At 46.3% G+C, this 26,892-nt stretch overlaps 1 protein-coding gene across 2 annotated transcripts in view; it reads left to right on the forward strand.

Moving 5' to 3' along the window:
* The window catches only part of LOC136581977 (uncharacterized), a 171,436-nt gene that overhangs the window by 118,745 nt on the left and 25,799 nt on the right, over positions 1-26,892 (forward strand). Inside the window, exon 1 of one of the 2 annotated variants that reach the window (XM_066582695.1) lies at positions 22,441-22,504. The exons of the other annotated variant lie outside the window; for it this stretch is intronic. Coding sequence (XP_066438792.1) covers positions 22,471-22,504 — 34 coding nt within the window. The 5' untranslated portion in view covers positions 22,441-22,470. Of the gene's footprint in view, positions 1-22,440; positions 22,505-26,892 lie in introns of those variants that run through there. 2 annotated transcript variants of the gene reach the window in all.

A 26,892-nucleotide genomic window follows, 5' to 3' on the forward strand; every position in this document is an offset into this window, starting at 1 on the left:
CCATACAACACCCCCGTTTAAGCCTCCGGTTCAAACTTGGGAGCTCAATCTCGTGTTAGACACTATTACGGACCAGCCGTTTGAGCCGCTCAAGGAAATCCCGATGCGGTTACTAACCTGGAAGGTGGCATTCCTCGTCGCCATCACATCGATCCGAAGGGTCTCGGAACTAGCGGCACTGTCTATACAAACACCATATATGGCCTTTCACCAGGACAAAGTGGTACTAAGACCATCACCCGAGTTTTTACCAAAAGTAGTCTCTCAGTTTCATATTAATGAGGAAATCGTTTTGCCCTCCTTTTGTCCAAATCCAGTACACAAAAAGGAAAAACTACTACACCACCTGGACGTAGTAAGGGCGCTGAGAACCTATGTGAAGAGAACAAGGGATTTCCGCAAGACCAACTCCCTCTTCGTTATTCCGGAGGGGACTCGAAGGGGCCTAGCAGCTTCAAAAGTCACCCTATCAAAATGGATAAGGTCCCTGATAACGGAAGCATATCGAGCCTCGGGACGCTCGCCACCATTTCGGGTTACGGCCCACTCCACACGGGCGGTGGGGGCCTCCTGGGCAGTCCGTCATGGAGCCTCAGCCCTCCAGGTGTGCAAGGCAGCCACCTGGACGTCCGTGCATACATTTTCGAAATTTTATAGAGTCCATATAGCCGCATCATCCGATGCCGCTCTTGGACGGAAAATCCTGCAGGCGGCAGTCGTTTGACCGCACGTGCAGTGCCCACCCAGTATATGTTTTTTTCGGGACTGCTTGTGAACGTCCCATGGTCTAGGCTGTGGCCCCCAATGATACGGACGAGAAACAGATATTTTTGGTATAACTTACCGTAAAATTTCTTTCTCGTCACGTTCATTGGGGGCCACAGCACCCACCCCTTATTATTTAGGCGGTTGCCGGAACTCTCTGTTCTTCGGTCATTTTTTTGGTGGCAAAGAATTACACCAGATTTATGTTTGGTATGTATATAACACAATATGTATAAATGTACTCCCACTGGCTACCTACTGCTTGCAGACAGACTAATTAGCTGAGTGCCTGCAGGGGGGGATATAGCCAGCGGGGAGGAGCTAACACTTTTTTTGCTTAGTGTCGCCTCCTAGGGCAGTGGCTATATCCCATGGTCTAGGCTGTGGCCCCCAATGAACGTGACGAGAAAGAAATTTTACGGTAAGTTATACCAAAAATATCTGTTTTTACTGCGTTAAGCGTGCAGAATAAATAATGTGATAACATTATTTTTGGAGTCAACACGATTCCGGCGATACCAAATTTATACAGGTTTTTATGTTTTGCTATTTTTGTACATTTAAAACATTTTTTTTTCCTTAAAGGTTTGCTTTTGTGTCGTCACATTCCAAGAGCCGAATTATTTTTTATTTTTTCTATTGCCAGAGCTCTAGAAGGGCTCGTTTTTCGCAGGATGAACTCTAGTTTTCATTTATATGGTTTTTAGGAACATGTAAAATTTTGATCGCCTTTTATTCCATTTTTTTCTATGGGCAAGATTTAAAAAAATCTGAAATTCTGGCATATTTTTTTACTTTTCACTGCATTCTCTGAGCAGTATAAATAATATACTGGAGGGCTCTCAAAAATGATTTCAGGGACTTGGGGTCCAAGCTTAGGGCACGGACCTCCATGGTAATTTTCTCGGAAATGCTACCTGCACCTAAAGCTACACTAGAAAGGCAGTAGGATCTTTGGGAGGTAAACAAGTGGCTCTGGAGTTGGTGTAAGAAGGAAGGGTTAGGGTTCTTGGAGAACTGGGCTGACTTTACTTTTCGGCAACAGGCTCTACCGTAAGGTCAGGCTGCATCTTAATGGGAAGGGTGCAGCTGTGCTGGGGAAGAAGATGGCTAGAAAGCTAGAGGAGTGTTTAAACTAGGGACTGGGGGGAGGGCAAGAAAAGAAACAAGGGGGGTAGTCAGTGTAGATAGTGACCTGGGTCTAAGTAATGGGAATGGGGGTCGAGCAGGGGCTGGGGTTAGAACAGATAGAACTGACAGAACAGCCAATAGAACAATTAGTAGCAAAATGAATTTAAAGAACAAAAACAACCATATAAATTGTATGGTTACGAATGCAAGAAGTCTGATCGGTAAGGTGGGTGAGCTTGAAGCGAGAATGACTGATGAAAACTACGATATAGTTGGAATAACGGAAACCTGGCTTGGTGATAAGTGCGATTTAAGCTGTGAATTTACAAGGTTACTATCTGTTCAGAAGAGACCGTGAAAACCAGAAAGGGGGAGGGGTATGTCTGTACGTTAAATCGTACTTAATGCCGAGGCTATGGGAGGATGTAGGGGCAGGAGATGAACATGTGGAATCTCTATGGGTAGAAATACAGGGAGGAAAAAAAAATAACAAAATTCTGATAGAGGTTTTCTATAAGCCACCAAAAGCAACAAAAGAAACTGAAACATTATTATTAAGGCAGATAGAAGAGGTGTCAGACCGCAATGAAGTAATTATTATGGGGGACTTTTATTTACCCGGATATAATATGGAGTAACGAGACATGCAAATCTCACAGGGGAGATAAGTTCTTGAAAACAATTAAAGATAATTACTAGAGATGAGCGAGCATACTCGCTAAGGGCAATTGCTCGAGCGAGCATTGTCCTTAGCGTGTACCTGCCCACTCGAAAGAAAAGATTCGGGTGCCGGCCGGGGAGACGGGGGGGGGGGGGGGGGGGGAGGGGAGATATCTCTCTCCCTCCTGCTCGCTCCCGCAACTCACCGCTCTCCCCCCGCCGGCACCTGCATCTTTTCTTCCGAGTGGGCAGGTACTCGCTAAGGACAATGCACGCTCAAATAATTTCCCTTAGCGAGTATGCTTGCTCATCGCTAATAATTACCTTACCCAACTGGTACAGGAGCTAACTAGAGGGAGGGACACTCTAGACTTTGTACTAACAAACGGACTGAATAAAGGGGGTACAGGTTGAGGGGCACTTGGGGAACAGTGGCCACAATATAATCAACTTCCAGCTGTCATTCAATAAGAAGCCTCATCTCATCAGGGAGCGACAAAAAAACCCCCAAATTTAGTAAAGCAAAATTTGATCAGCTTAGAACTACCATCGATAGGAGGAGGAGAAGGCAGAAAGACTGATCGCCAAAGAGAGCAAAAATAACCCTAAACGTATTTTCAATTATATAAACAGTAAATGGATTTGTACTGAGAGCACTGGCCCTTTAACAAGTAATGCAGGAGAAAAAGAAGACGATGGGAAGAAGGCAATTTTATTAAATAGTTTCTTTTCAAGTGTATTCATGAACGAAAAAGAAACGTCACATGGAATGCAGAGGAATAAAACGACCCCACCCCAGGAGGAAGTGCACAGCAGGTTAAAGAGCACTTAAATAAATAAATCGCCTGTCCCAGATGGAATACACCCAAGGGTTCTAAGGGAACTAAGTGACGTCATAGCTAGACCGCTATCTCTTATAATTATGGACACTTTGAAGATTGTACCACTGGATTTGGCATATTGCCAAAGTGGTTCCAATATACAAAAAGGTGTCTTTGCACATGCGTCCACCGGCAAAATGCCAAACACATTCGCAGGAGTCGGGGAGCCCAGGAAATTTAAACTCCCCCTTGCTCCCGGCAACCAACGGTCGCCGAGAGCCTGGAGCAGTGACCTCGTTGAGTGGTCCCTGGTCACGTAATAAAAAGGTATCTACCTTAGGCCAGTCTTACATGACCGGATAGGAATTACGGATCCTGCATGCGTCTGATCCGCGGTAATACGCAGATCAATCGCATTGGATTACACTATTCCGCTCACATTAACGGGTCGGAATTGTGTAATCCACTCGCAGAAAACAGAACGCAGCAGGTTCTATTTTAACGCGGATATCCGCAGCATAGAGCCTATTGTGCTCTATGGTCGTGGATATACCCCCAGCCCATATGCAACTACATTGTGTATGGGTTTCGGATACCTGCGTCATCGCTAAGCAACGGTGTGGTTAATACAAACCAAAAAAAGGTGTACTGCGCATGACCGCCTGCGTGAGTAGGCAGTTATGCGCAATGCATTACGTGTCCGTATGCAGTGCCACAGCTGGGCTCACAGCTAGTATCCCCTGCGGGCCTCCGCAAGCAGATTACACTTACGGCTGTGTGAACCCAGCGTTATTCAGAGTGCTACTTGTAGTCCGTAATTTACAAAAAGCCCCGGGAACGCTCACCGCCTTGCAGTACCAGGAGCAGCTTGTTGAGCACCTTCTGTGTGAGACCGCCGCACCTCTGCAAGCTTACGAAGACTCAGAGTGCCACTTTTTAGGCTGGGTTCACATTGGGCATATTCTGTGCAGAAATCTCACGGAAATCTGCTACTTCAAAACCCGCAGCACTTAGCTTCTCCGCTGCCGCCGGCGCTCCCATAGAGGAGAGCACGGCCGCAGCAAAAGAAAAAATGATCATGCTGCGGCCGGCGAATCCGCAGTGCCGGCTTTTCTGCGGTGGGTTTGCTGTCCCGTGTGGACGAGATTTCTGAGAAATCTCGTCCACATGGCTGGCTAAGCTCATGATTAGCAGCCACAGGCGGATATGCCACAGCGAAATTCCGGACTGAATTTCCATGGCAAGTCCGCCCAGTGTAAACCCAGCCTTACACCCCATCCCTGCTACTGAGGTCAAGAAGTACCCCCCAAAAAGCATGAGAGGAGGGGGGATACCCAGTTTTATTGCCCGATGTACCCATCCCAACCAGGCCCCCGTAATTACCCGTGTCTTTGAAAAATAACGCACTGTTTACATTATTACTTTTATCTAAGATTTGGGGAACGCCAAAAATAGGCGCCGAGTTGGGGGGGGGGGGGGCGGGCAATGATTTTTAGGGAGTCAATTTTTTCCCCCCGCAGAGGTGAGCAATGGGGCCTGGAATTTATTCAGTTGTGCCCTGCAATCCAACGGGTGTTCCCCTCATTATAGGACTAGCCATGTTTCCTGTAAGTAGATTAGGGCTACAATGGGTATGTTTTTGAACTCGGCACAAACTGGGGTATCCATTTTGGGGTGAACGTCTTCATTCCTGTGTACAGTGTGCAAAAAAGACTGTTTTTAAATTGACACAATTGCCAAAAAATGAAAATCGTAATTTTTTCCTACTGCTTTGCTTAGATTTATTCAAAAATTGTAGGGCGAAAATTCTCAGTGGACCCCTAGATGAATTCGTTAAGGGGTCTAGTTTTTAAAATGGGATCATTTGTGGGGGTTCTCTACGGCTTTGGCTGCTCAAGGGCACAACAAGTGGGCAATGGGGCCTAAATCACCTACATGCAAAATGTCTGTTCTGAAAGCCACCGATTTACTCCTTTTGGGCCCCGTTGTGCATCCAGACATAAGATTAGGGCCACAATGGGCATGTCTCTGAACACGGGAGAAACAGGGGTATCCATTTTGGGATGCAAGTCTTCATTGATGTGTGTGCTGTACAAAAAAGCTGTTTTTAAAATGACAAAATTGCCAAAAAAACGAAAATCACAATTTTTTACTTCTGCTTTGGTTGAATTCAAAAACTGTGTGGTCAAAATATGCAGTACGCCCTTATATGAATTCGTTAAGGGGTCTAGTTTTCAAAATGGAGTCATTTGTTGGGGTTCTCTATGGTTTTGGCCACTCAACAGCTCTACAAGTAGGCAATGGGGCATAAAGGGCCTTCAAGCAAAATTTCTATTATGAAAGACGCTGACTACTACTTTCATTTTGGGCCCCGTTATGCATGCGGACATAAAATTAGGGCCACAATGGGTATATTTCTGAACATGGGACAAAGGGGTATCAATTTTGGGGTGTCAATCCCCTTTTTAATGTGCAATATAGAAAAAAAGTCTTTAAATGACATATTTGTAAAAATATGAAATTTTATTTTTTCTCCTCTAAATTGCATTAATTCCTGAAAAAAACGGTGGGGTCAAAATACTCATGACCCCTCCGTAGTGAATACATTAAGGGGTGCAGTTTTTAAAATAGGGTCATTTGTAGGGGTGTCTATCATTCTGACAGCTATGAGTCTTTGCAATCTTGGCTTGGTGTAGGAAAACAAAGTGTTTCTCAAAATGCTAAAAAAAGTAATGTTAAATTTGTACGTCTCCTAAATGGTTAAAAAAAAAACGAAAGTTTTTCAAACGTGCATTCAGAATAAAGTGAACAGATGGAAATATATATCTTAAGAAAAATTTGTTCAGTATGTTTCCACATAATTGAGATATTACAGTTGAAAATGTGAAAAAATGACAATTTTTTCTAAATGTTCCCAATATTGGCACTTTTAATATATATACACAGGTTCTATTGGTCTATTTTTACCACCAAAATGAAGTACAACATGTGGCGAAAAAACAATGTCAGAATCACTTGGATATGCAAAGCCTTTATGGAGTTATATGTTAAGTGACACATGTCAGATTTCCAAAATTTGGCTCCGTCACTTAGGCGCAAACAGGCTTCGTCACTAAGGGGTTAAATGATCACTGTTATCCATTGGAACCACATACAGCGATCCCTGATAAAATCCCTCTGCTCCTGGCTACCATGTGTAGCCAAGAGCAAAGAGATGTAAAGTCTCCTGGGGCACGAGCCCCTATGGGCACGCGCCCGGTGAATGATGTCTAGTGCACATGCGCAGAAGGGGACTTCAGGACCCAGAAAACCGGGACACCGCGAAGGACCCCGGGTGAGTATTTTCACCTCTCCTCATGGATTCAAATTTTTTTTTTTTTACTTTTTAAAACTTTTTTTGTGATTGCGACTATCCATTGGATAGCTGCGATCACAGAACTGTGGACCGGTCACCGCGATCCCCGGTAAAATTTCCTGGTTCCCAGCTACCTTCAGGCTACCTGCATGCACAGAAAAGCGGCGACTGGTTCTGGAGTACCACTTGACCGCGGAACACCACGAAGAAGGCAGGTGAGTAATCTCAGCTGCCCTGATAGACCCATCAGGGCAGCTAAATCTTAAGCTTTTTAAAAACTTTTTATTCACTTGATTGCGATAGGTGCTTTCCATTGGATAGCGCCGATCGCATTACCGGAGAGGGCTCCCCGCAGCCCGGATGACAGCTCCAGGCTGTCAGCTACCACTGGGAACCGACAGCATACGTCCTTAGCCAACAGGGTTCTAATTCTAAGAGAATGCATGTTTTTACGTCCTCTAGGATTAAAGGTCACTTAGCTAGGATGTAAAAACGCTGTGGGACCGTCACTAAGGGGTTAAAGAGCGCGGGCGCTTTCTTTTTCTCGTCCGTATCATTGGGGGCCACAGCCTAGACCATGGGATATAGCCACTGCCCTAGGAGGCGACACTAAGCAAAAAAGTGTTAGCTCCTCCCCACCTGGCTATATCCCCCCTGCAGGCACTCAGCTAATTAGTCTTTAGCTTAGTGTCTGCTAGGAGGCAGACGTGGAAAGAGCTATTCGCGGGAATCCGGGGAGTCGGGGCTTTTCCCTGGCTCTACTGGCCTCCCGGGGGAGACACAGGCAGGGGGTGTCTCCACCACTACTGCGGTGTCTCACCCAGAGAAGAAAAAGGGGCCCGACCATGCAATGCGCATCTGAGTCGGTTACCCGCCAGCCATAGGGCTCCCCCTCCCTGGAGTAGCGCACTGTCTGACGGTGACGCGTAGGGGGCAGCACTGCTGGAGCAGTCGACGCACAGGGCAGGCTGTGGCTCCCAGGACAGAGGACACCCCGCTTGGGACTATGACAGCGCGGCAAACATTCCGGCGCCACACGGACAGCGCATACCTTAAGGAGCATCAGGACGGCGGCGAAGGCAGCAGCGGCAGCTCACCCGTCCAGGGATAGAAGCTTGCGGGTTGCAGGTCGCCGGGATGCCGGCCGGCAAGCCACTTCCGGGCACGGCGCTCCGGGGGGCGGAGCGCCGTCGTCACGGCCGGAAAGCGTCACTTCCGGGTCGCGGGGACGCTTCCGGGGCAGGCCACGCCCCCTCCGACCGCGGCGAGTTGAAAAGGGACCGCCGGACAGAGGAATGGCCGCTCTCTATGGGACACTTCGTTTGTCTGCACCAGCACCTGCAGCTCTCTGAGCACACAGCAGCCTTCCAGCCGTTCAGCCCTGCAGTCCTGCAGTTTCCGTCTGCAGTTTCCTTCTGCTACAGAGAAAGCACCCGGACAGCAGCAGCACCTCCTGTCTCGGGCACCAGCAGCAGTAACAACTCCGCAGCAGTCCCTGCAGCGTCGACTTCCGACAGCATCCAAGCGTCAGGACCAGAGGCTCCAGCTGGACCGGGGGAACCGCAGAAACAGCTGCTAGACCGGGTAAGCCCTGCCCAAGGCAGCACTTTGCGGTGTTCTCCCCTCGCCCTCCCCGTCCCCCCTGCAGGCATTCCTGTAACGGTACGTAGCTTACCCGCTACCTGGGAATTGTTGTCTGTTGCCATGTCTGACCCTAGATCAGAGGGTTCCAGCCCGGCCAAGGGGAGGGTGAGGCATTACGCTTGCACTACCTGCAGCGGTAAGTTCGCTTGCGGTTAAGTCGACCCCCGCTGCGCTAGATGTGCCGCGGTGCGCGCAGCTCCAGGGACCCCGGTGCCCCCCGCCGCCCCTACGGAGCCAGGGCCCGAACCCCCATGGGCGAGGTCCCTGGCCGCTGCCGTGTCTGGCTTGGCCACATCCTCTGCGGCGATTTTACGCCGGTTAGAGCCCAGCTCAGACGCGTCCTCCTCGAAATATGCACGAGGGAGGGCACACAAGAGGAGGAGGTCCCGTAGCAGCGAGGACACTCCCCATAGATCGCGCCACACCGGGAGGCCGTCTAGACCCTCAAAGTCCAGACGGTCCAGGGACTCTCATGGCTCTCATGGGTCCAGGGAGTCCATGCATACTTACCATAGAGCAAGGCACTCTTCACGGTCCCGGTATTCTGCGAGACCAGCCCGGGCTCGCCATGAGTCCCTTCGAGCATCTTGCGCATGGGCGTCCCAGGACACAGCCCAAACGGCAAGCGAGGGCAGTGGGTCGGACGACTACGACCACTCTGCAGGCTCGTCAGTTTCGGAACTAGACGAGGAACAGGTGTCGCGCCTAGCCAGCCTAAGGGACGGCCTGGTAATACCCATAAGGGAAACCCTCCAAGGAATGGAGGAACCAGTGGAGACGCCTCCTGCCGCGGTGTCATTTAGACGGCAGAAGAGATCACGACAGGTCTTCCCAGACCATTCGGATTTTTTCGGAGGTCCTTAACAAGGATTGGCAGAACCCGGATAAGAAGTTTAGGCAACCCGGGAAGACTTGGGAAATTACATATCCGTTCCCCGGGGGCCTGAAAAAGGGTTGGGCGGTACCTCCGGTAGTTGACCCGCCAGGGCCGCGACTGTCTAGAAGCACAGCGCTGCCAACAGCCGAGGTAGCAATGCTGGCTAATTCTCAAGACAGGAAGCGGTATACGTTGGCAAAAACCGTGTTTCAAGCCACAGGCACCGCCTTACAGCCGATTTTTTTGCGGCCGCATGGGTCAGCAAGGCATCCATAGCCTGGGCCAAGCAGCTACGGAGAGACATTGTAGCAGGCGCTCCACCGAGTGAGTTGCTCGAACTGACAGACAACGTCATACAGGCAAACAAATGTGTATGCGCAGCAGAACTAGACGCAGCCAAGTTCGTTGCCTGCCCATCCGCTGCATCGGTTGCGGCAAGGAGAACCCTCTGGCTGAAAAGCTGGTCAGCAGATTCAGCATCCAAGATGGCCCTAACAAAATTGCCATTCGAAGGAACTAAACTGGATGACATGATAGAGGACGTTACAGGCAGCAAGAGCACGTCGTTACCACAAATGCCGGCAAGAAAGGAGAAGGTTCCACTAAAAAGGAAACCGTTTTTTAGATCCCCTTGGCGTTTTTTCCATCCCGTCCAGGGTCAGGGCAGTGGTCCCAGTCTAGAAGAACCCCGACGGACGCAAAGAGGGGCCCCTCTTTCAAAACAAGGCAAACATGGCGATCCCGACCCGGAACATCTAAAACGGCGGGATCAAAGAGCGCTGCATGAGATGCTGCCCCCACCCAGTGTCACCAGGATGGGGGGCAGGCTCTCCCATTTTCGGGAGACATGGGGGAGGCGCGTGAGCGACAAGTGGGTGCAGGAAATTGTGACATCCGGTTACGCAATCGAATTCACGACTCTCCCACGGAATTCATTCTGCAGGTCCAGAGTGCCTACCAGCCCGGAAGGAGTAGCCAACCTACAGCAGGCAGCGCGGAACCTTCTGGCACAGGGGGTTGTGAAACCGGTACCGGGGGCACAAGAGAGGCAAGGGTTCTATTCGAATCTCTTTCTTGTACCCAAAAAGGGACGGCAGAGTGAGGCCGGTGCGGAATTTAAGGAGGTTGAACCAATTCATCAAAACAAAACAGTTCCGGATGGAGTCAATCAAGTCCGTGATAACCTCCATGCAACCGGGCGATTTTCTGTCCTCAATAGATATCAAGGACGCTTATCTCCATATCCCGATTCGGGAAACACATCAAAAATTCCTTCGTTTTGAAACACAGGGAAGGCATTTTCAATTTACGGCGCTACCATTCGGCCTGTCTACCTCCCCAAGGGTCTTTACGAAGGTACTAGCAGCAGTGGTGGCGCTACTCCATGCGGAAGGTATATCAGCCATCCCATACCAGGACGATATACTAATAAAGGCACCGTCGTGGGTCGGCAACATCAAAAGCCTGCACGGCACGATGAAGATTCTAGAAGAATTCGGCTGGATTGTGAACCGCGAAAAATCATGCCTAATACTGACACAACGCTTGGAGTTTTTGGGCATGATATTCGATACCAGCCAGCACCGGGTCCTGCTACCCCAAGCAAAGGTAGACAAGCTCCGGCAGGGGGTCCGGTCCCTAATACAGGGGAAACCGTTAACCCTCAGACACTGCATGGCTATCCTGGGCCAGATGGTGGCAGCATTCGAGGCGGTTCCGTTCGCCCAGTTCCGGTCAAGGAAACTACAACACTTGATATTGTCACGCTGGAATGGGTCCCGGATGACCCTGGAACAGCGAATCCAGATAACCCCTCAAGTCCAAGGTCACTGAAGTGGTGGCTGGAACCTGGGAGGCTTCAGGCGGGACGGCCTTTGGGCCCAAATCGATAGTAGTGACGACGGACGCCAGCCTTTCAGGTTGGGGCGGAACACTGGGGGACCAGTCGGTTCAAGGAGTGTGGTCTCAAAGAGAGACAAGGCTGCATATAAACATCCTAGAGTTGCAGGCCATCTACCTGACTCTCCGACACGTCGGGCCCAGTCTCAAGAGAAAAACTGTACGCGTCCAGACGGACAACACCACAGCGGTGGCCTATGTCAACCGGCAAGGGGGAACACGGAGCGCGTCGGTAATGAGCGAGGTAGCAGGCATACTAACGTGGGCGGAGAAGCATCTGAGCTCGATTTCCGCAGTCTACATTCCCGGAATAGAAAACTGGGTGGCAGATTACCTAAGCCAGGAAACAGTGGATCCCGGCGAATGGGGGCTGCACCCAGAAGTTTTTCGGACAATATGCCTGAAATGGGGCACACCAGACGTGGACCTCATGGCGTCCCGACTAAACTACAAACTACGCCCATTTGTGTCCCGAGCGCGGGAGCCACAAGCAGTGGCAACGGATGCGCTGACCATTTCGTGGGGGGAGTACAAGCTCCTATACGTATTTCCACCAATCCCTCTCATACCGAGGATCCTAGGGAAAATCAAGCAGGAAGGGCGACCAGCGATATTAATAGCGCCAGACTGGCCAAGAAGAAGCTGGTACGCGACCATCATAGAAATGCTGTTCGACACACCGTGGCATCTTCCAGAGCAAAGAGACCTGCTATCCCAGGGGCCTTTTTCTACACCCGAATTTCAAGTCGCTACATTTTGACGGCTTGGCCGTTGAGACCGAGGTGTTGAGGAGGAAAGGTTATTCGGAGAAGGTTATCCAGACTATAATACGGGCCAGAAAACCAGCCTCATCGGCAATTTATTATAGAGTCTGGAAGCGTTTTTTCACCTGGTGTGAGGAGAGACGGGTACAACCAGTGCAATTTTCGGTGGCCAGAATTCTTGCATTCCTACAATCAGGCCTCGAAGTAGGATTGAGGGTAGGTTCGTTAAAGGGACAGGTGTCGGCATTAACGGTACTGTTCCAAAAGCCAATCGCAAATAGGATGGCAGTACGTACATTCCTGCAAGGAGTCGCCCATACGACACCCCCGTTTAAACCCCCGGTCCAAGCTTGGGACCTTAATCTCGTGTTGGACACTATGACGGGCCAGCCGTTTGAGCCACTGAAGGAGATTTCTATGCGACTACTGACCTGGAAGGTGGTATTCCTCGTCGCCATTACGTCAATCCGTAGGGTCTCGGAGTTGGCGGCTTTGTCTATACAGGCGCCATATATGACCTTCCACCAGCACAGAGTGGTGCTGAGGCCATCACCCGAGTTTCTACCAAAGGGGTATCACAGTTCATATTAATGAAGAAATTGTCTTGCCTTCTGTTTGTCCGGATCCAGTACACAAAAGGAGAAAAAAAAAAAGAAAAATTCTGCACCACCTGGACGTAGTAAGGGCGCTGAGGATCGATGTGAAAAGAACAAAGGAGTTGCGTAGGACCGACTCCCCCTTTCGTTATTCCGGAGGGGACCCGAAAGGGCTTGGCAGCTATCCAAATGGATAATGTCCCTGATAACAGAGGCGTATCGCGCCTCAGGACGCTCGCCGCCATTTCGGGTTACGGCCCACTCCACACGGGCGGTAGGGGCTTCCTGGGCAGTCCGTCACTGAGCCTCAGCCCTTCAGGTGTGTAAGGCAGCCACCTGGAATTCCTTACATACGTTCTCAAAATTTTATAAGGTCCACACAGCCGCATCATCTGACGCCGCTCTTGGCCGGAAGATCTTGCAGGCGGCGGTCGTTGACCGCACAGCCGAACTTTGAATGCCCACCCAATATATTGTTTTCGGGACTGCTTGTGGACGTCCCATGGTCTAGGCTGTGGCCCCCAATGATACGGACGAGAAACAGATATTTTTGGTATAACTTACCGTAAAATCTCTTTCTCGTCGCGTTCATTGGGGGCCACAGCACCCACCCCTTATTTATTTAGGCGGTTGCTGGAACGTTCTGTTCTTCGGTCATGGTTCGGCAGAAAATTGTGCCAAAAGTTTGTTTTTGGTATGTATAAAACATAGTATGTATAATTTTACTCCCACTGGCTTCCTACTGCTTGCAGACAGACTAATTAGCTGAGTGCCTGCAGGGGGGATATAGCCAGGTGGGGAGGAGCTAACACTTTTTTGCTTAGTGTCGCCTCCTAGGGCAGTGGCTATATCCCATGGTCTAGGCTGTGGCCCCCAATGAACGCGACGAGAAAGAGATTTTACGGTAAGTTATACCAAAAATATCTGGGTTTTTTCTTTTCTTTTTGACTTTGTGCAATTGAATGGAACAGAATATGGTACCTAGGTGTAGTATTTTCTTTCCAATGATTTTTATTGGGATTTTCAATAACATACAGGTGTAATTATGGTTGTGGACATCAGTATTTAAGCGGTTTTCCACTGAAGTAATATTGATGACCTATCATCAGAATAGGTCATCAAGACTTTATCGCCTGGGTCCGCTGCTCGGGACCCTGACCAATTAGCTGTGCGAACACATGCTGCCCGCAATAACACAGAGGTCAGAGCGAAAGCTTCCGCGTTGACCTCTGTGTAGTGGCCGGTGCTTGTAAGTGCAGGCATAGTTTTCATCGAAGTCAATGGGAGCCATGCCTGCAGTTACTAACCCTGGCCACTACGTGGGAGGTCGGCACGGAGGCTTCTGCGCCAACCTCTGTGTTATTACGGCTTTGACAGCATGCTCCAGGTCAGCTGATGAGTCAGGGTACTGAGCGATGGACCCCAGCCAATCAATTATTGATGAGTTATCGTGATTATAGGTCATAGTATTTCAGTGGAAAACCCCTTTAATTACAAAGGATATAATATACATTCTGTTACTGCCTAAGGCAGAGTATGCAGATTTTTGCTAAGTTTTACTGTAGCCTGTAATGTTCGGATTATTTTACAATAGTTTTTTTTCCTTAGAAAACGTTATTTGGTGGAAAATTTCAAGAAATTAAGATCCCTTGTGATTCACCAAAAGCAAGTTCCACGCAACATTCAAAAAAGAAATTGTCTACCACTTCAAAAGTAAGTATTTTGTATTTAAAATTGTTACAATCCTGCCAAGTTTCCAGTCATCTCCTGCCCACATGATGGGGGATAACTTGTTAATTGGTAGGGATCTTACTGCTGAGACCCACTCCAATCTCGAGAACGGTGTCTCATGCCCCCCTCTGCCTGTCACTGGGAGGGTTGCTTCTTCCCTCGCAGTGACATTAGAATGAATGGAACAATGGCCAAGCATACAGGGATTCCGTAATGCAAGTCTGTTTGTGTGCCACCATCCTAAAGTTTGGGGAAACAATAAAACATGTAAAAGTACTTCTAACATATACATATAATCCAAAAGAAAATACAATCTAGAAGGGGGAGTCTTTTGGGAGGGAAAATATCGTAAGTCATTGCCCACTAGGATTAGTTATAATTAAGGAGCCTCTTCAATGAGTTGATTTGTGGGTTTCTTCTACCGTAGTTCTTTGAAGAGCAAAAGGCAGCCGTTGTTGGTTGCACTCAACTTGACATTTATGTAATACCTCACTGCTCAATGCTGCCAATTAGGTCCTGAAGAAAATTGATCCTACTGGAGAATGCCTTTTAGATTTTATGTGGAGGAGTTGTATACCACACTCAGTTTCCACCCTGGCCCAAAATATGTCATCCAGGCAAATTTAATCCTGATCTCGTGGGCAGATGTAATCATAAGGGGTGGACACAGGAGATGTTTTACATGCACTGGCTCTTCCAGACATGCTGCAGGAGGTCTGTTCTACATGTGCTCTGAGATTTTATCGTTATAAGTAGATTGAAAGTGTGTTTTCTTTTCAGTCTAAGCCAGGGGTGTCAAACTCATTTTCACCGAGGGCCACATCAGCCTTATAGTTGCCTTCAAAGGGCCGATTCTAATTGTAAGACAGTAAAGTAAAAGTAAACCCCACCGTTTACTGGGGTACCCCAAAATGGTGACAATAAAAACTACAACTCGTCTCGCAAAAAATAAGCCCTCATAGAGCTCTGTACATAAAAAAATTAAAAAGTTACAGGACTTTGAATGCAGAGATTTCGAAAAAAAAAAGATTTCCAAAAAAGGGGTTTTATTGCAGAAAAGTGGAAAAACCTTTAAAAAAAAAGTACGAATTTTGGTATCGTTGTAACCGTACCGACCCGCAGAAAAAATGGATTGTCTCATTTATGCTGCATGATTAACGCTGTAAAAAAAAAAATCTATGGCAGAATTTATACATTTTCTCTCCCTGCTATCATTAAAAAAAAAAAAAGGTTTACAATATAGTCTATGTATCCAAAAATGGCGCCGATCAAAACTACAGTTCGCGACGCAAAAAACAAGCCCTTATTTGTCTGCATCGACGGAAAAATAAAAAAATTATGACTTTTGATAAATGGAGAAGAAAATCCGCCAAAAATCCTTGCGTCCTTAAAGGGGTTGTCCCGTGCCGAAACGGGGGTTTTTTTTTTCAATAGCCCCCCCGTTCGGCGCGAGACAAACCCGATGCAGGGGTTTAAAAAAAAAAAACGGATAGTACTTACCCGAATCCCCGCGCTCCGGTGACTTCTTACTTACCTTGCGAAGATGGCCGCCGGGATCTTCACCCACGGTGGACCGCAGGTCTTCTCCCATGGTGCACCGTGGGCTCTGTGCGTTCCATTGCCGATTCCAGCCTCCTGATTGGCTGGAATCGGCACACGTGACAAGGCGGAGCTACGAGGAGCAGCTCTCCAGCACGAGCGGCCCCATTCAGAAGGGAGAAGACCGGACTGCGCAAACGCGTCTAATCGGGCGATTAGACGTTGAAATTAGACGGCTCCATGGAGATGAGGACGCTAGCAACGGAGCAGGTAAGTGAATAACTTCTGTATGGCTCATAATTAATGCACGATGTACATTACAAAGTGCATTAATATGGCCATACAGAAGTGCTGAACCCCACTTGCTTTCGCGGGACAACCCCTTTAAGCCCAAAATAGGCCATGTCATTAAGGGGTTAAGGACTTGAGCTGTTCCCTTGATGAAACCTAGCCTTGTTCTGTATTTCTCAATTACCTTGTTTCTTCCTCCTGTTCTTGACCCCGCCCCTGTTCCTGATTGCACTTTTTATATAATCCAAGCTCTGCCACTCCTTTAGTGCGTGATTATGGTGTTCCACCACCCTGATCAAGCTCCCCTTCCTCTGGCTCCTTTACAAGCAAACCAATGCCTACTGCTGCTGAACTTAGGCTTCCATTGACTGCGCTTCCATCTCATCCAATTTGTACTGCATATCAATACCACCTGCTGCTGACTTTTTTTTGTCTTCCGTTGACTATGCTACTGTCTCATCCATTTGTACTGCATACCGATAACGTCTGCTGCTGACCTTTGGCTTCCATTGGCTACGCTTCTGTCTAAACCATTTGTACTGCATACCGTGACTTATGATTATCGTCACTTATAAGACTTCATCCAACTGTGCATCCGGAGACTTTCCAAACGGCGAAAAGAGAGACTGCGGGGTTGGGGTGCTAACATCCCTTATTCCTTCAGCCAGTGCACATTGAATTCTCTGCCAAGGACTGAATCCGCACCAGAACCGATGCAAGTCGATGTCATCCTCAAACCCCTTTCCACCACTGAAAAGGAAAGACGCCATGTTGATAATCTGTGCGTTTATTGTGGAAACTCCAGGACGTGATGCTTTAAGCTGTCCAAAGAAGTTCCAAAGGGCTGTTGTCCTAGCCAACGTCAAGGCCACAACCAATCTAGCCGTCACGGAACAAGAGGATATCGTAAACACACCTTCAAATGGTAATCCAAGACAGTCTGAAGACCCTTCCCCCTCTCCACCATGTTGTTCTCCCAATATTCACAGGAGATCAGATAACGCAGTGTTCAGCGATGCTGGATTTGGGAACAGGAGGAAACTTTATGGATTTTAAATTTGCTCTTGACAAAGACCTTTCCACCAGACTAAAACCCAACCAATTGAAATGGAAACTATGGATGGGTTACCATTGTCCTCGGGACCTGTAATACAGGAGACAGTCGAACTGGAGCTAATTTCATTGTGTCCTACTGCCCTGGTTCCCAAAATGGTATGGCAGATGCATTGTCTAGGATAGGTGCAGAGTCTGAAGACAGGGCAAATACAAATGACACAATTCTGTCCCCCAAAACTTTTTGGGCCATCTTAGCACTCTGAAGAGCTCCTTACAAAGCTTAAGGAAGGATACGAAAAGGACCCATTCTTGAGTCGTCTTTCTAAGGATATGAGGCTTTCCTTTTACAGAAGGGCTTTGTAGGCGAGAACACCAACTGTATGTTCCCGAGGCTGGTCGACTCAAAGTCCTTAAATTAGTCCACGATTCCAAGCTGGCCGGTCACCTGGTGGTTACAAAGACTTCAGAACTTCTTTTTCATTTTTTCCGGTGACCTGAAAGCAGGGGGGATGTGAAGAAGTATGTTATCGCTTGCGAGGTATGTGCTCAGAACAAGACTCCACGATCTCACCCTCTGGGGTTGCTACAGGCTCTTCCAGTCCCATCCAGACCCTGTGGATCTATATCCATGGATTTTATAGTGGATCTGCCCCCCTCAAAAGGGATGATTACTGTCCTTGTGGTCGTGGATCGACTTACGAAGATGGCCAGCTTCATGCCCATAAAGAAAATTCTGAGCTCCGAGTTATTTCTGCTCGGCTCTGGGTATCACCATAAATCTCTCCTCTGCCTTTCATGAGCAGTCTAATGCCCAGACGGAAAGAACAAATTCGACTCCGGAGTTATATCACCGCTGCTTTATCTCCCATCTACAGGATGACTGCGTGGATTATTTGTCAACAGCAGAGTTCATCTAAAAGAATGCGAAATGCAACAATCTGTATAAGGGCTCCAACCCACTTGAGTTTTTCAACGCTGTGTTAATGCTGAGCTTTTTTAACACACATGTCAATGGGACTTTCTAATGTTAATAACGCATCACACAAAAACCGCAAATCACAGACTTAAGATGCATTTTTAATATTAGAACGTCGCATTAGCGTGGGAGTCCTAACAGCGCCAACACATGGTAAGCATCATTTGTCTTCGAGACAGCATTCTGCGTGGTTGTAAGGGAATCATGATAGAGCTGACGGAATTATTGAGGTCCGCATGGTGGTTGCCTCTTTAACAAAGGTAGTGGAAGTTTTTGCTGGATCACGTGGCAGAGTATCCAAGATTATGTCCACGACAGACTGGAAAAGACGCATCCAACAAACACCAGTGTGGATGGAAATGTGTGTTAAGTGACAAACAGACGATCGTTGCATAGGTTTGTGATGAAAAAGAAGCAGACTACAGCTGTAAAAGTGACTGCTAAGCTGAATACAGTGTTCACAAACCTATTAGTACCAAAACGGTGCAAAGGGAACTCCACAAGCAAGACTTTTATGGACAAGCTGCCATTCTAAAACCACTCATCATTGATGAAAATGCTACTTGGAGAAGACAGTGATGTAAAAGTCATAAATCCTGGACTATGGAGCAAGGGAAGAAGGTCATTTGGTCGGATGAGTTGACCTTTACACTGTGTCCGATTAATGGTCGAATTTACGTATGGATAATGCCATGCCAAGCTTACGATGTAGATTATTTACTGCCAGGAGTGAAACATGGTGGATGTTTCGTCATGGTATGGGCAGCCATATTGTGGTATTCTGCTGGTACCCATTATTATCCTGTACTGTCACGTGACTGCCAAGGATTATGTTTTCGAAGCACGAAGATGGTGTCACATTTTCCATGGCCTCCACAATCGCCCAATATCAATATCATTCTGCCGTTGCCGTCAGTATTGGATAAAATATTTGAGTGTGCAATCCACCTCCATCATTGTTACCGGAACTTGCCAAGGTTTTGCAGAAAGAATAGTACGAGATTCCCTTGCAGGACCTCTATTCATCCATTTCCTGAGGAGACTGCAAGCAGTTTTGACAGCCAAAGGTTTTCCTACTACATATTACTCAACTTTTGTGTTTTTGTTTTGGTGTTTCCATAATTTTGTCCATCCCTTATTTAGTGCATAGAGAATAAATTTCAAAGTGGGAAAAGCCCTTTAAGGTATTTATCTATTTGAGAGGGCACCATATTGGAGTTGGTTGTCTAGCTGGAAGTCCCCCGCTTCTCAAATAAGTGTTTCTTCCCAAAAGAGAAATGTTCCATAATAATGTATTAACTAATAAGAAAAAGGTGATCTGATTCCTGGTAATCAGATGAGGAGATTTAATGTTCCAGCGTGCCTGAAGATGAGAAACGGTGGCTGGTGATTTTGTGATTGACGCTAAGAAAGTCTTTACTTTGTTCAGGTGTCATTTCTTAGATATAGAGAAAAGACGAGATATTTACCGATAACTGAACTATGGGGAAATTGTAAAACTTAAAGGCAGAAAATGTGTTGTGTTCCCTTACTTAGTCCTTCAGGCAGACATATGAACCAATGTTTAGAGGATCATGTACAGCAGGTCCACGACGTGGGAGCAGCTGGATCATCAGGGCCTATGTAGGCTTGTATTGTATATGGCTGCTTTTAGCTCTACCTGTGAGATCTCCGCTAGGATATTGTGAAAGAAGCCTGAGCTTAGTTGGCTAACAAGCGCCCTGGTGGGGACTGGCCGTAAGCGGTGTGATTAGATGGTGGTGGACCGCAGCTCCGTGATGGACGATTATGCAGGGTCTTGCTCTCCAGCAATGTCTGCAGGTTATACAGCAGAGCCTCAGTCGACTGAACCAGTTTGGTCCAGCGGAACACTACCAGTAGAGGGTTGAAGATGGGTCATGTGCCACAGCCTAATGTGGTCAAGGATGGAAGAAAGCAGCCATGCTTTTCTAACCCCGGACAACCCCTTTAAATTTCTGTGGAGTAGCTGGAGTGGCAGGTTTTTTAACACCCTGTCAGACTCACCAGAGCCGTTTTTTTAAATAGTCCAATCCTTTAATTTCAACTAATCTTCCAGTCTCGTTCCAAGAGCCATAACTTTTTTTTATTTTTCCATTGACATGGCCATATGAGGGCTTGTTTTTTGCGGGACAAGTTGTACTTTTTGATGGCATCATTTTTGGGTATATATAATGTATTGCATAACTATTGTAAAAAAAATTTGTAGGGAGATTGGGGAAAAAAAGAAATTCTGCCATTTGTTTTTTCAATTTCATTTTTATGGCGTTGAGCATGCAGAATAAATGTGACAACATGATTCCAGGGATACCAAGTTTATACCAGCGATAAACATTTTTTAATAAAGGTTTGTTTTTGTGTCGCCACATTCCAAGAGCCGCATTAATGTTATTTCCCATTACCAGCACTCTAAAAGGCCTTGTTTTTTGCACGATAAACTCTAGACTTAATTTATCTAATTTTAGGAACATGTAAAATTTTGATCACTTTTATTCCATTTTTTCTAGTGGCAAAATTAACAAAATCTGTAATTCTGGCATGTTCATTATTATTTTTCACTGCATTCTCTGAGCAGTATAAATAATGTATTAAAGTAATTCTTCAGGCCAGTACGATTATGCCAATACCAAATTGAAATATTTTTTTTTCTTTTTCGCAACTTTTTCACAGTTTAAAAAAAAAAGTTATAAAAGTTTAAATCGCCCTCCTTTTGCCAAATCTATAATAAAAACTAGATCATAAAAAAAAAATACGTATTTGGTATCGCTGCGTCCGTAAAGGCCCGATCTAACAAAGTAGTGCATTATTTACCCTGCATGGTGAACGTAGTCCGAAAAAAAATTAAAGAACGCCACAAATGCACTTTTTCAGTCATCCTGTCGCCCAGAAAAAATGCAATAAAAAGCGATCAAAAATTCATATGTATTCCGAATTAGTACTAATGTAAACAACAGGACATCCTGCAAAAAATGAGCCCTCGCTCAAGTATGTCAACAGAAAAATTAAATGTCTTTGAAAAACAAAATAGAAGTACTACAAGAAAAAAAAAAAAAAAACTATACAAGTTTGGTATCATACTAATCATACTGACCAATAGAATAAAGTTAGCAGGTCATCTTTGTTGCAGTTTGTGCGCCGTAGAAGCAAAACGCACTGAAAGTTAGCGGAATCTAATTTTTTTTCCTTTTTACTCCACTTAGAATTTTGTTAAAGTTTTTCAGTACATTATATGGTACATTAAATAGCACCATTGAAAAATACAACTCGTTCCGCAAAAAACAAGCCCTCATACAGCGACGTCTATGGATAAATAAAAGGGTTATGATTTTAAACGGGGGGCATAGACCGCAGCATTTAAAGGGTTAACACAGCAGAGATCGGAGGTTTTCTCCATTTTCTGCTGTGTAAGAGGTGGAGCCTGGCTGTCTTCTGACAGCCAAGCACCAGTTCTCCCTGCCACAGCAATCATCGACTGGCTTCTGACAAGCCAATGGTTTCTATGGCAACCTGTAAACATAGCAGTGCAGGACTTTGAAATTTAGAAGCTGGAGATTGCCAGCAGATCGGCAGTGTCTTCCTCACTGAAAGTCCTACACTGTTCTGTGTGGGTCTGTGCAGGGTAAAGCACAATGCCACAGCTTGTGACATTGTGCTCTGCAGCTCCCATAGTAAAACCTAGCCCAGAAATTGTCCGGGCTATATCGCTATGGGCAGTGGAGCTTGTCCCGGAAAATTTCCGGACGTGCCACTCAAGGGGTTAAAACACGGCTGCACAAAAGATACCACCCCCATTTGTCTTACGAGGTCCTTCTAAATAGTAATATAGCGCCTGCTATTGGTGAGGATTAGTCCTCTTATTTGTGTTCTAGTGCCCCCTGCTTACATCTGTTGTCTTACACTTAATATCATTTATATCTTGAATTTTCATGTATGCTTGCTGGAGGCACGATTGTAGGAATCCACAGGGATCATGAGAATGACTCTGATTTCCTCTAGTGAATGCAGTGTCAGCGCACGTGTGTGACCGCCACTCCTTACACTTCTAGAATGTGTTCTGTGGGACTGACGGAGATAGGCACGTGCTGCACTTGGCTATCGCTGTAGGTCATGCATGTGAATAGCGTGTCCATTCGTCACGGGGACTCGGAGTGCGCCATTCTTGTGATTCCTTTGGGCTCTTAGTGGTTGAACCCACAACGATCATACATTTATCACCTAACCTATGAATGATAAATGTTTTTGGTGGCATCATTCCTTTTTCAGGCTCTACAGGATGTGTAATAAGCTAATTTATGCTGATTTGTTTTTTAGGTTCCCAAGTTTTCTGACCAAACGGGAAATACAATAATGCATTGTCAAGAAGAAAACCCTTCTGCTAGTGGTAACATTACTGTTTGTCTTTAATTTTAAAGAATGTTTCATGTGTACATAAAACTGTGTGCCTGTGTGTACTGGCCAAAAGAGTTTACAATATGTGATGGAAGCAACATTTGGTGTCTCAAGTTAAAAAATGGCTTTATGTGAGACTAATCTGGCACCGCTTTCTAGCTACTGTTAATACAGAAGTAAGAATGTAAATGTGAACAGAGCCAAATCCTCACCATTTTCGATCTCTGCTTGCCAACAGTGAAAAGTAAGCATTATATTTCTATTCAGAGCCCTACAGCCGTGTCCTGGTCATGCAGAAATAACTATTTCCTTATCGTCCAGTCATGACGACGCACATAAAGGTTGCCCTCTGAGCTGTAGGGACAGGAAGACAGAGTTTAAAAGCACCTACACCCCCCACCCCCACCTCCAGTGTTCTTCCTGTCCCTACAATGGACAGACAGGAGAGTTCCTTTTGTGTGGGCATTCCTTCTTCCCATGTGGGCATGCGCTGCGGTGCATGGAGCCACTAACATTGCAGTGCAGACAGGACTAACATTCCAACAGAGAACTGGCTTTTGGACAGAAAGTCCTCCAGGCTGTAGTCCCACCCTGCTGTAGAGATTGTAAGAGGGTACTGCTCTGTGTGCTGTCATGACTGGACGATGTGGAATATAGGAATCATTTCATGCAGTCTATTATGACAGCACTTCTATTTACCCACCCTTAAGTTGTTGTAATCCTAATAATACACGTGACACAGCGTGGTATAGATTATTGCTGTTAATACATTATGAAGTCTATATCCGTTTTAGTTATTGGAAGTCACGGGGGGTGGGGTGAAGTTAGATGCTTTTAGACTCTCTTTCTGTCCCTACAGAGGTCAGACTGCACCCCTCATGTGTGCATAAGTGCAAATTAATCACGCTATGGCTGTGCCTTTTCATATGTGTATGGTTGTGTGTGTATAATATAAAATGTGTATGCCCCATCCAGATCTGTTTCATTATGGCTGAGGGAGAGCCCTAAGTAGGTTTGAAAGCTCACTATAACATCATGTATTTTTGTTAGCCATTAAAAGGTATCATATTTACAAGATTACTTTGCTTCTCTTACTGAGAACAATCACATTTTGCTGTCATTATACTCGTGGAAATCGAATTAGCGGTAAAACAGAATTCCTATATTCTTGGCTTTGTCATTTTGGGCTGCAGGTCTTTAAGCTCCTGGGGTTCCATGGACTTTTACGGTTCACGGGGTGATAGACTCCCCCCACTACCCTACTGAGGAGGCACACCAGGGTTGCCCTAACTTCCCTACTGCTTCCCTACCTACCGAATGTAAGGTGGCACAGAGAAGCTAATATTTTTGTGACCTGCCCGTTAAGATCCTCAGTTAAAGAGATTTGCCATGTGCAAGACCAAGATTCCTCTGCCACCCTAGACTCCTACTTCCAACATGGAAGACGTTTGCATAAAAAATTCCTCACTCATGCAGAAATGGAGGAGGTTATGTCTAAGAGTGGTAAGCTCTACAAAAACGTTTCCTCAAGCCTTAGCACCTGAATGTAATGTGTCCATTCTCCTAAGAATCAAAAAGTCGGATTCCTCTGTGTTTCACCTAACCAAACGCACTAATCTACCCCTGGCAGATGCGTCCTCTTTTAAGGACCAGCACAATAAACGGCTGGAATCCTTTGCGGAGTCATCCTTCGAGGCGATCCGGTTAGCCAGCCGCCCTCTCTTCACTTCATCCTGGGTTAATAGGGCTATATCGAAATGGGCAAAATAACTACACTGATGCATCCTATCCTGTGTTCCCCAGGAGGAGTTAGCTGAGCTTGCTCTTCTGCTTTCTCTCAGGCAGGCAAGTTTCTCTGTGAGGTTGACCTGTATGCTGCCAGGCTTCCACTGAGTTCATTCCTCCGTGCTTTCCGTGGCAATTCGCTGGACCTTGTAGCTGAAGCATTGGATGGTAGACATCAGGTTTTTTGGGTTTTTTTTTTTATTCTTTATTTATGAATTTTCCATTTTTCCAAAACAACAAGTTAAATCACTGTTAGGTAATGCAAAGAAAATGACAACCTGCAACCTAGCCAGTGGTACAGAATTCCCCCACTGGATTAAGGCAACGTGCTAAACATTAAAGCATGTACAATAAACCCCTGGTGGTGTGCCTATTCAGGTACTACCTATGGTATTGCAAATATGTACTGCAATTATGCTTGGTCCCGGATTTTGCAACCCCTGTAAAGAGGTAAGAGGACCCTCATTAAAGGTCAGTCCCCGACCCATGCCTCCCTACCCTTCTACCTAAACCCAACCCACCCCATGTACCCTCTATATTCCTCTATTCTCGTGATAGTGACGGAGAACCTCCTATTTTTAAACAGCTGACTGTAGTGTAACATTAGGAAGGCGTAAGATGGAAAAACAAACCATAGGAAAGGAGGAAGAAAGAGGAAAAAAAAGGGGGGGGGAATCAAAATCTAAAAAGGAACGGAATAGAAGGGAGAGAGAGTACATCTTAAAGCATAATCTTGCATTTGTCCCCATATTATTTAGCAGGGCCTTGGAGCAGTGCAGCATCCCTATCTGAACTGTACGAAGGGCATAATTCCACTCTCTAGTGCTCTTATGAGTTGTATAGCTTACGGAATTCCAAAGAATCCTGGAATTCGATCCAATAAAACCAGGTTTTTGAAACTTATCTTGTGTACCTTTTACTGAAGCTGTCAAATCCTCCATCTCCATTATCTCTTTAACCATTCTAAACCACATCTTAATTGAGGGAGACACATTCTGCCGCCATAGCCTAGGTATACATGCTCTTGCTGCATTTACCAGATGGCGTACCACAGACATTTTATATGTGGACATGGGTATGTCATTGAGATGCAGCAGGAACAACGCGGGTGATTTGGGTAGAATGAAGCTTGTGAATTTGGAGGTAATCCGCCATACTTCAGACCAGAAACTGGCCAACATTGGGCATTCCCAAAATGTGTAGCATTGTACCTTGTTCTCCTCCACACCTCCAACACTCAGGGGAAACAGAAGGGAACATTACATGTAAGCGAGAAGGCACCCTGTACCAGCGCGTAAGGATCTTGAAACCTGATTCCTGGACTCTGCTAGATATAGAAGATTTATGTGTGAATGTATAAATCCTATGTCTCTGCTCTTCTGGGAGTGTAATCGACAGTTCTCTTTCCCAGTTCTGTATGAAAGAGGGGGCTATCGATTCAGGCTCGGCATTCAATAGAATATAGATATGTGAAAGCGTATGTCTAGATGGGTCTTTCCCCAGACATAACTGTTCAAATTGGGTCTTTGGGCGGATGAAACCTCGAGGTTGGGGAAGGGATGTAAGGAAGTGTTGGAGTTGAAGAATTTGCTACGTTGAAAGGGGGGCTGGAACCGTGACATTGGCTAGGGATTCAACTGAGAGCCAATTTTCCTCTTGTATAAAATCCATAGCCCTGAATTTTTTGTTGCCCAGCCACCTGCGGAATCCACCGTTCTCTAATCCCGGTGGAAAGGAGAGGCTACCCAAAATTGGGAATAGTGGAGAGGGGCGGGTGAGAAATCCTTTCTCTGAAAGACCCCATGAGTGGTCTTCATAGTGAGGCCGATTGTGGGGTGATCTTTGATCTCAAAGGGCAAGTCATCTTGTAGCTAGGATAGCGCTATTAAGGGCACGGATGAGGCTCCCCCCTCCACAGACACCCATTGCTTGGTATCCCCGTGCCTGTGCCAATCCACCACCCTCTGTAATTTGGAGGCTTGGTGATATGCCCTTATGTCTGGAAGACCCAGACCCCCCTCCATTTTGGGCCTTTCCAATGTAGCCCGAGCTATTCGAGTGGGTTTATCTGCCCAGATAAATTTGTTCATTAGGGAATTCAGGTGTCTAAAAAATGTTGATGGTATATGGACTGGAAGGGCCTGAAAAAGATAAAGCAGTCTTGGTAGAATGTTCATTTTAAAAATTGAACATCTACCAAACCACGAAAATAACCCTTTCGTCCAGACGTTTAGGTCAGTTTTAATCTTACCTAATAACCCTGGATAATTAGCTAAGTAAAGATCCTTCGTGTCTGCGGTTAGGTGTATACCCAGGTATTTTATGTGTTCTTTGACCCAACGAAATGAGAAGGACTCTTTCAGGTGTGCTACTATGGATTGAGGTAGGGAAATATTTGGTAGACATCCGTTTTTATTCCAACCTCTTCATAGTTTCGGAAAAAGATGGATTGTTTTGCCAAAAACTTGATCTGAAATTTCTCAATCTCTTTTCATACGCAATCCATCAGATCGATGATTGCTTCTATGGAGCAAAGCGAATGTCTCCACCTCCTGATTTGCCATTGCCAACAGCGTTTTGGTAAGTTTGCAGTCC

Source organism: Eleutherodactylus coqui, chromosome 11, assembly GCF_035609145.1.
Source record: "Eleutherodactylus coqui strain aEleCoq1 chromosome 11, aEleCoq1.hap1, whole genome shotgun sequence".
NCBI lineage: Eukaryota > Metazoa > Chordata > Amphibia > Anura > Eleutherodactylidae > Eleutherodactylus > Eleutherodactylus coqui.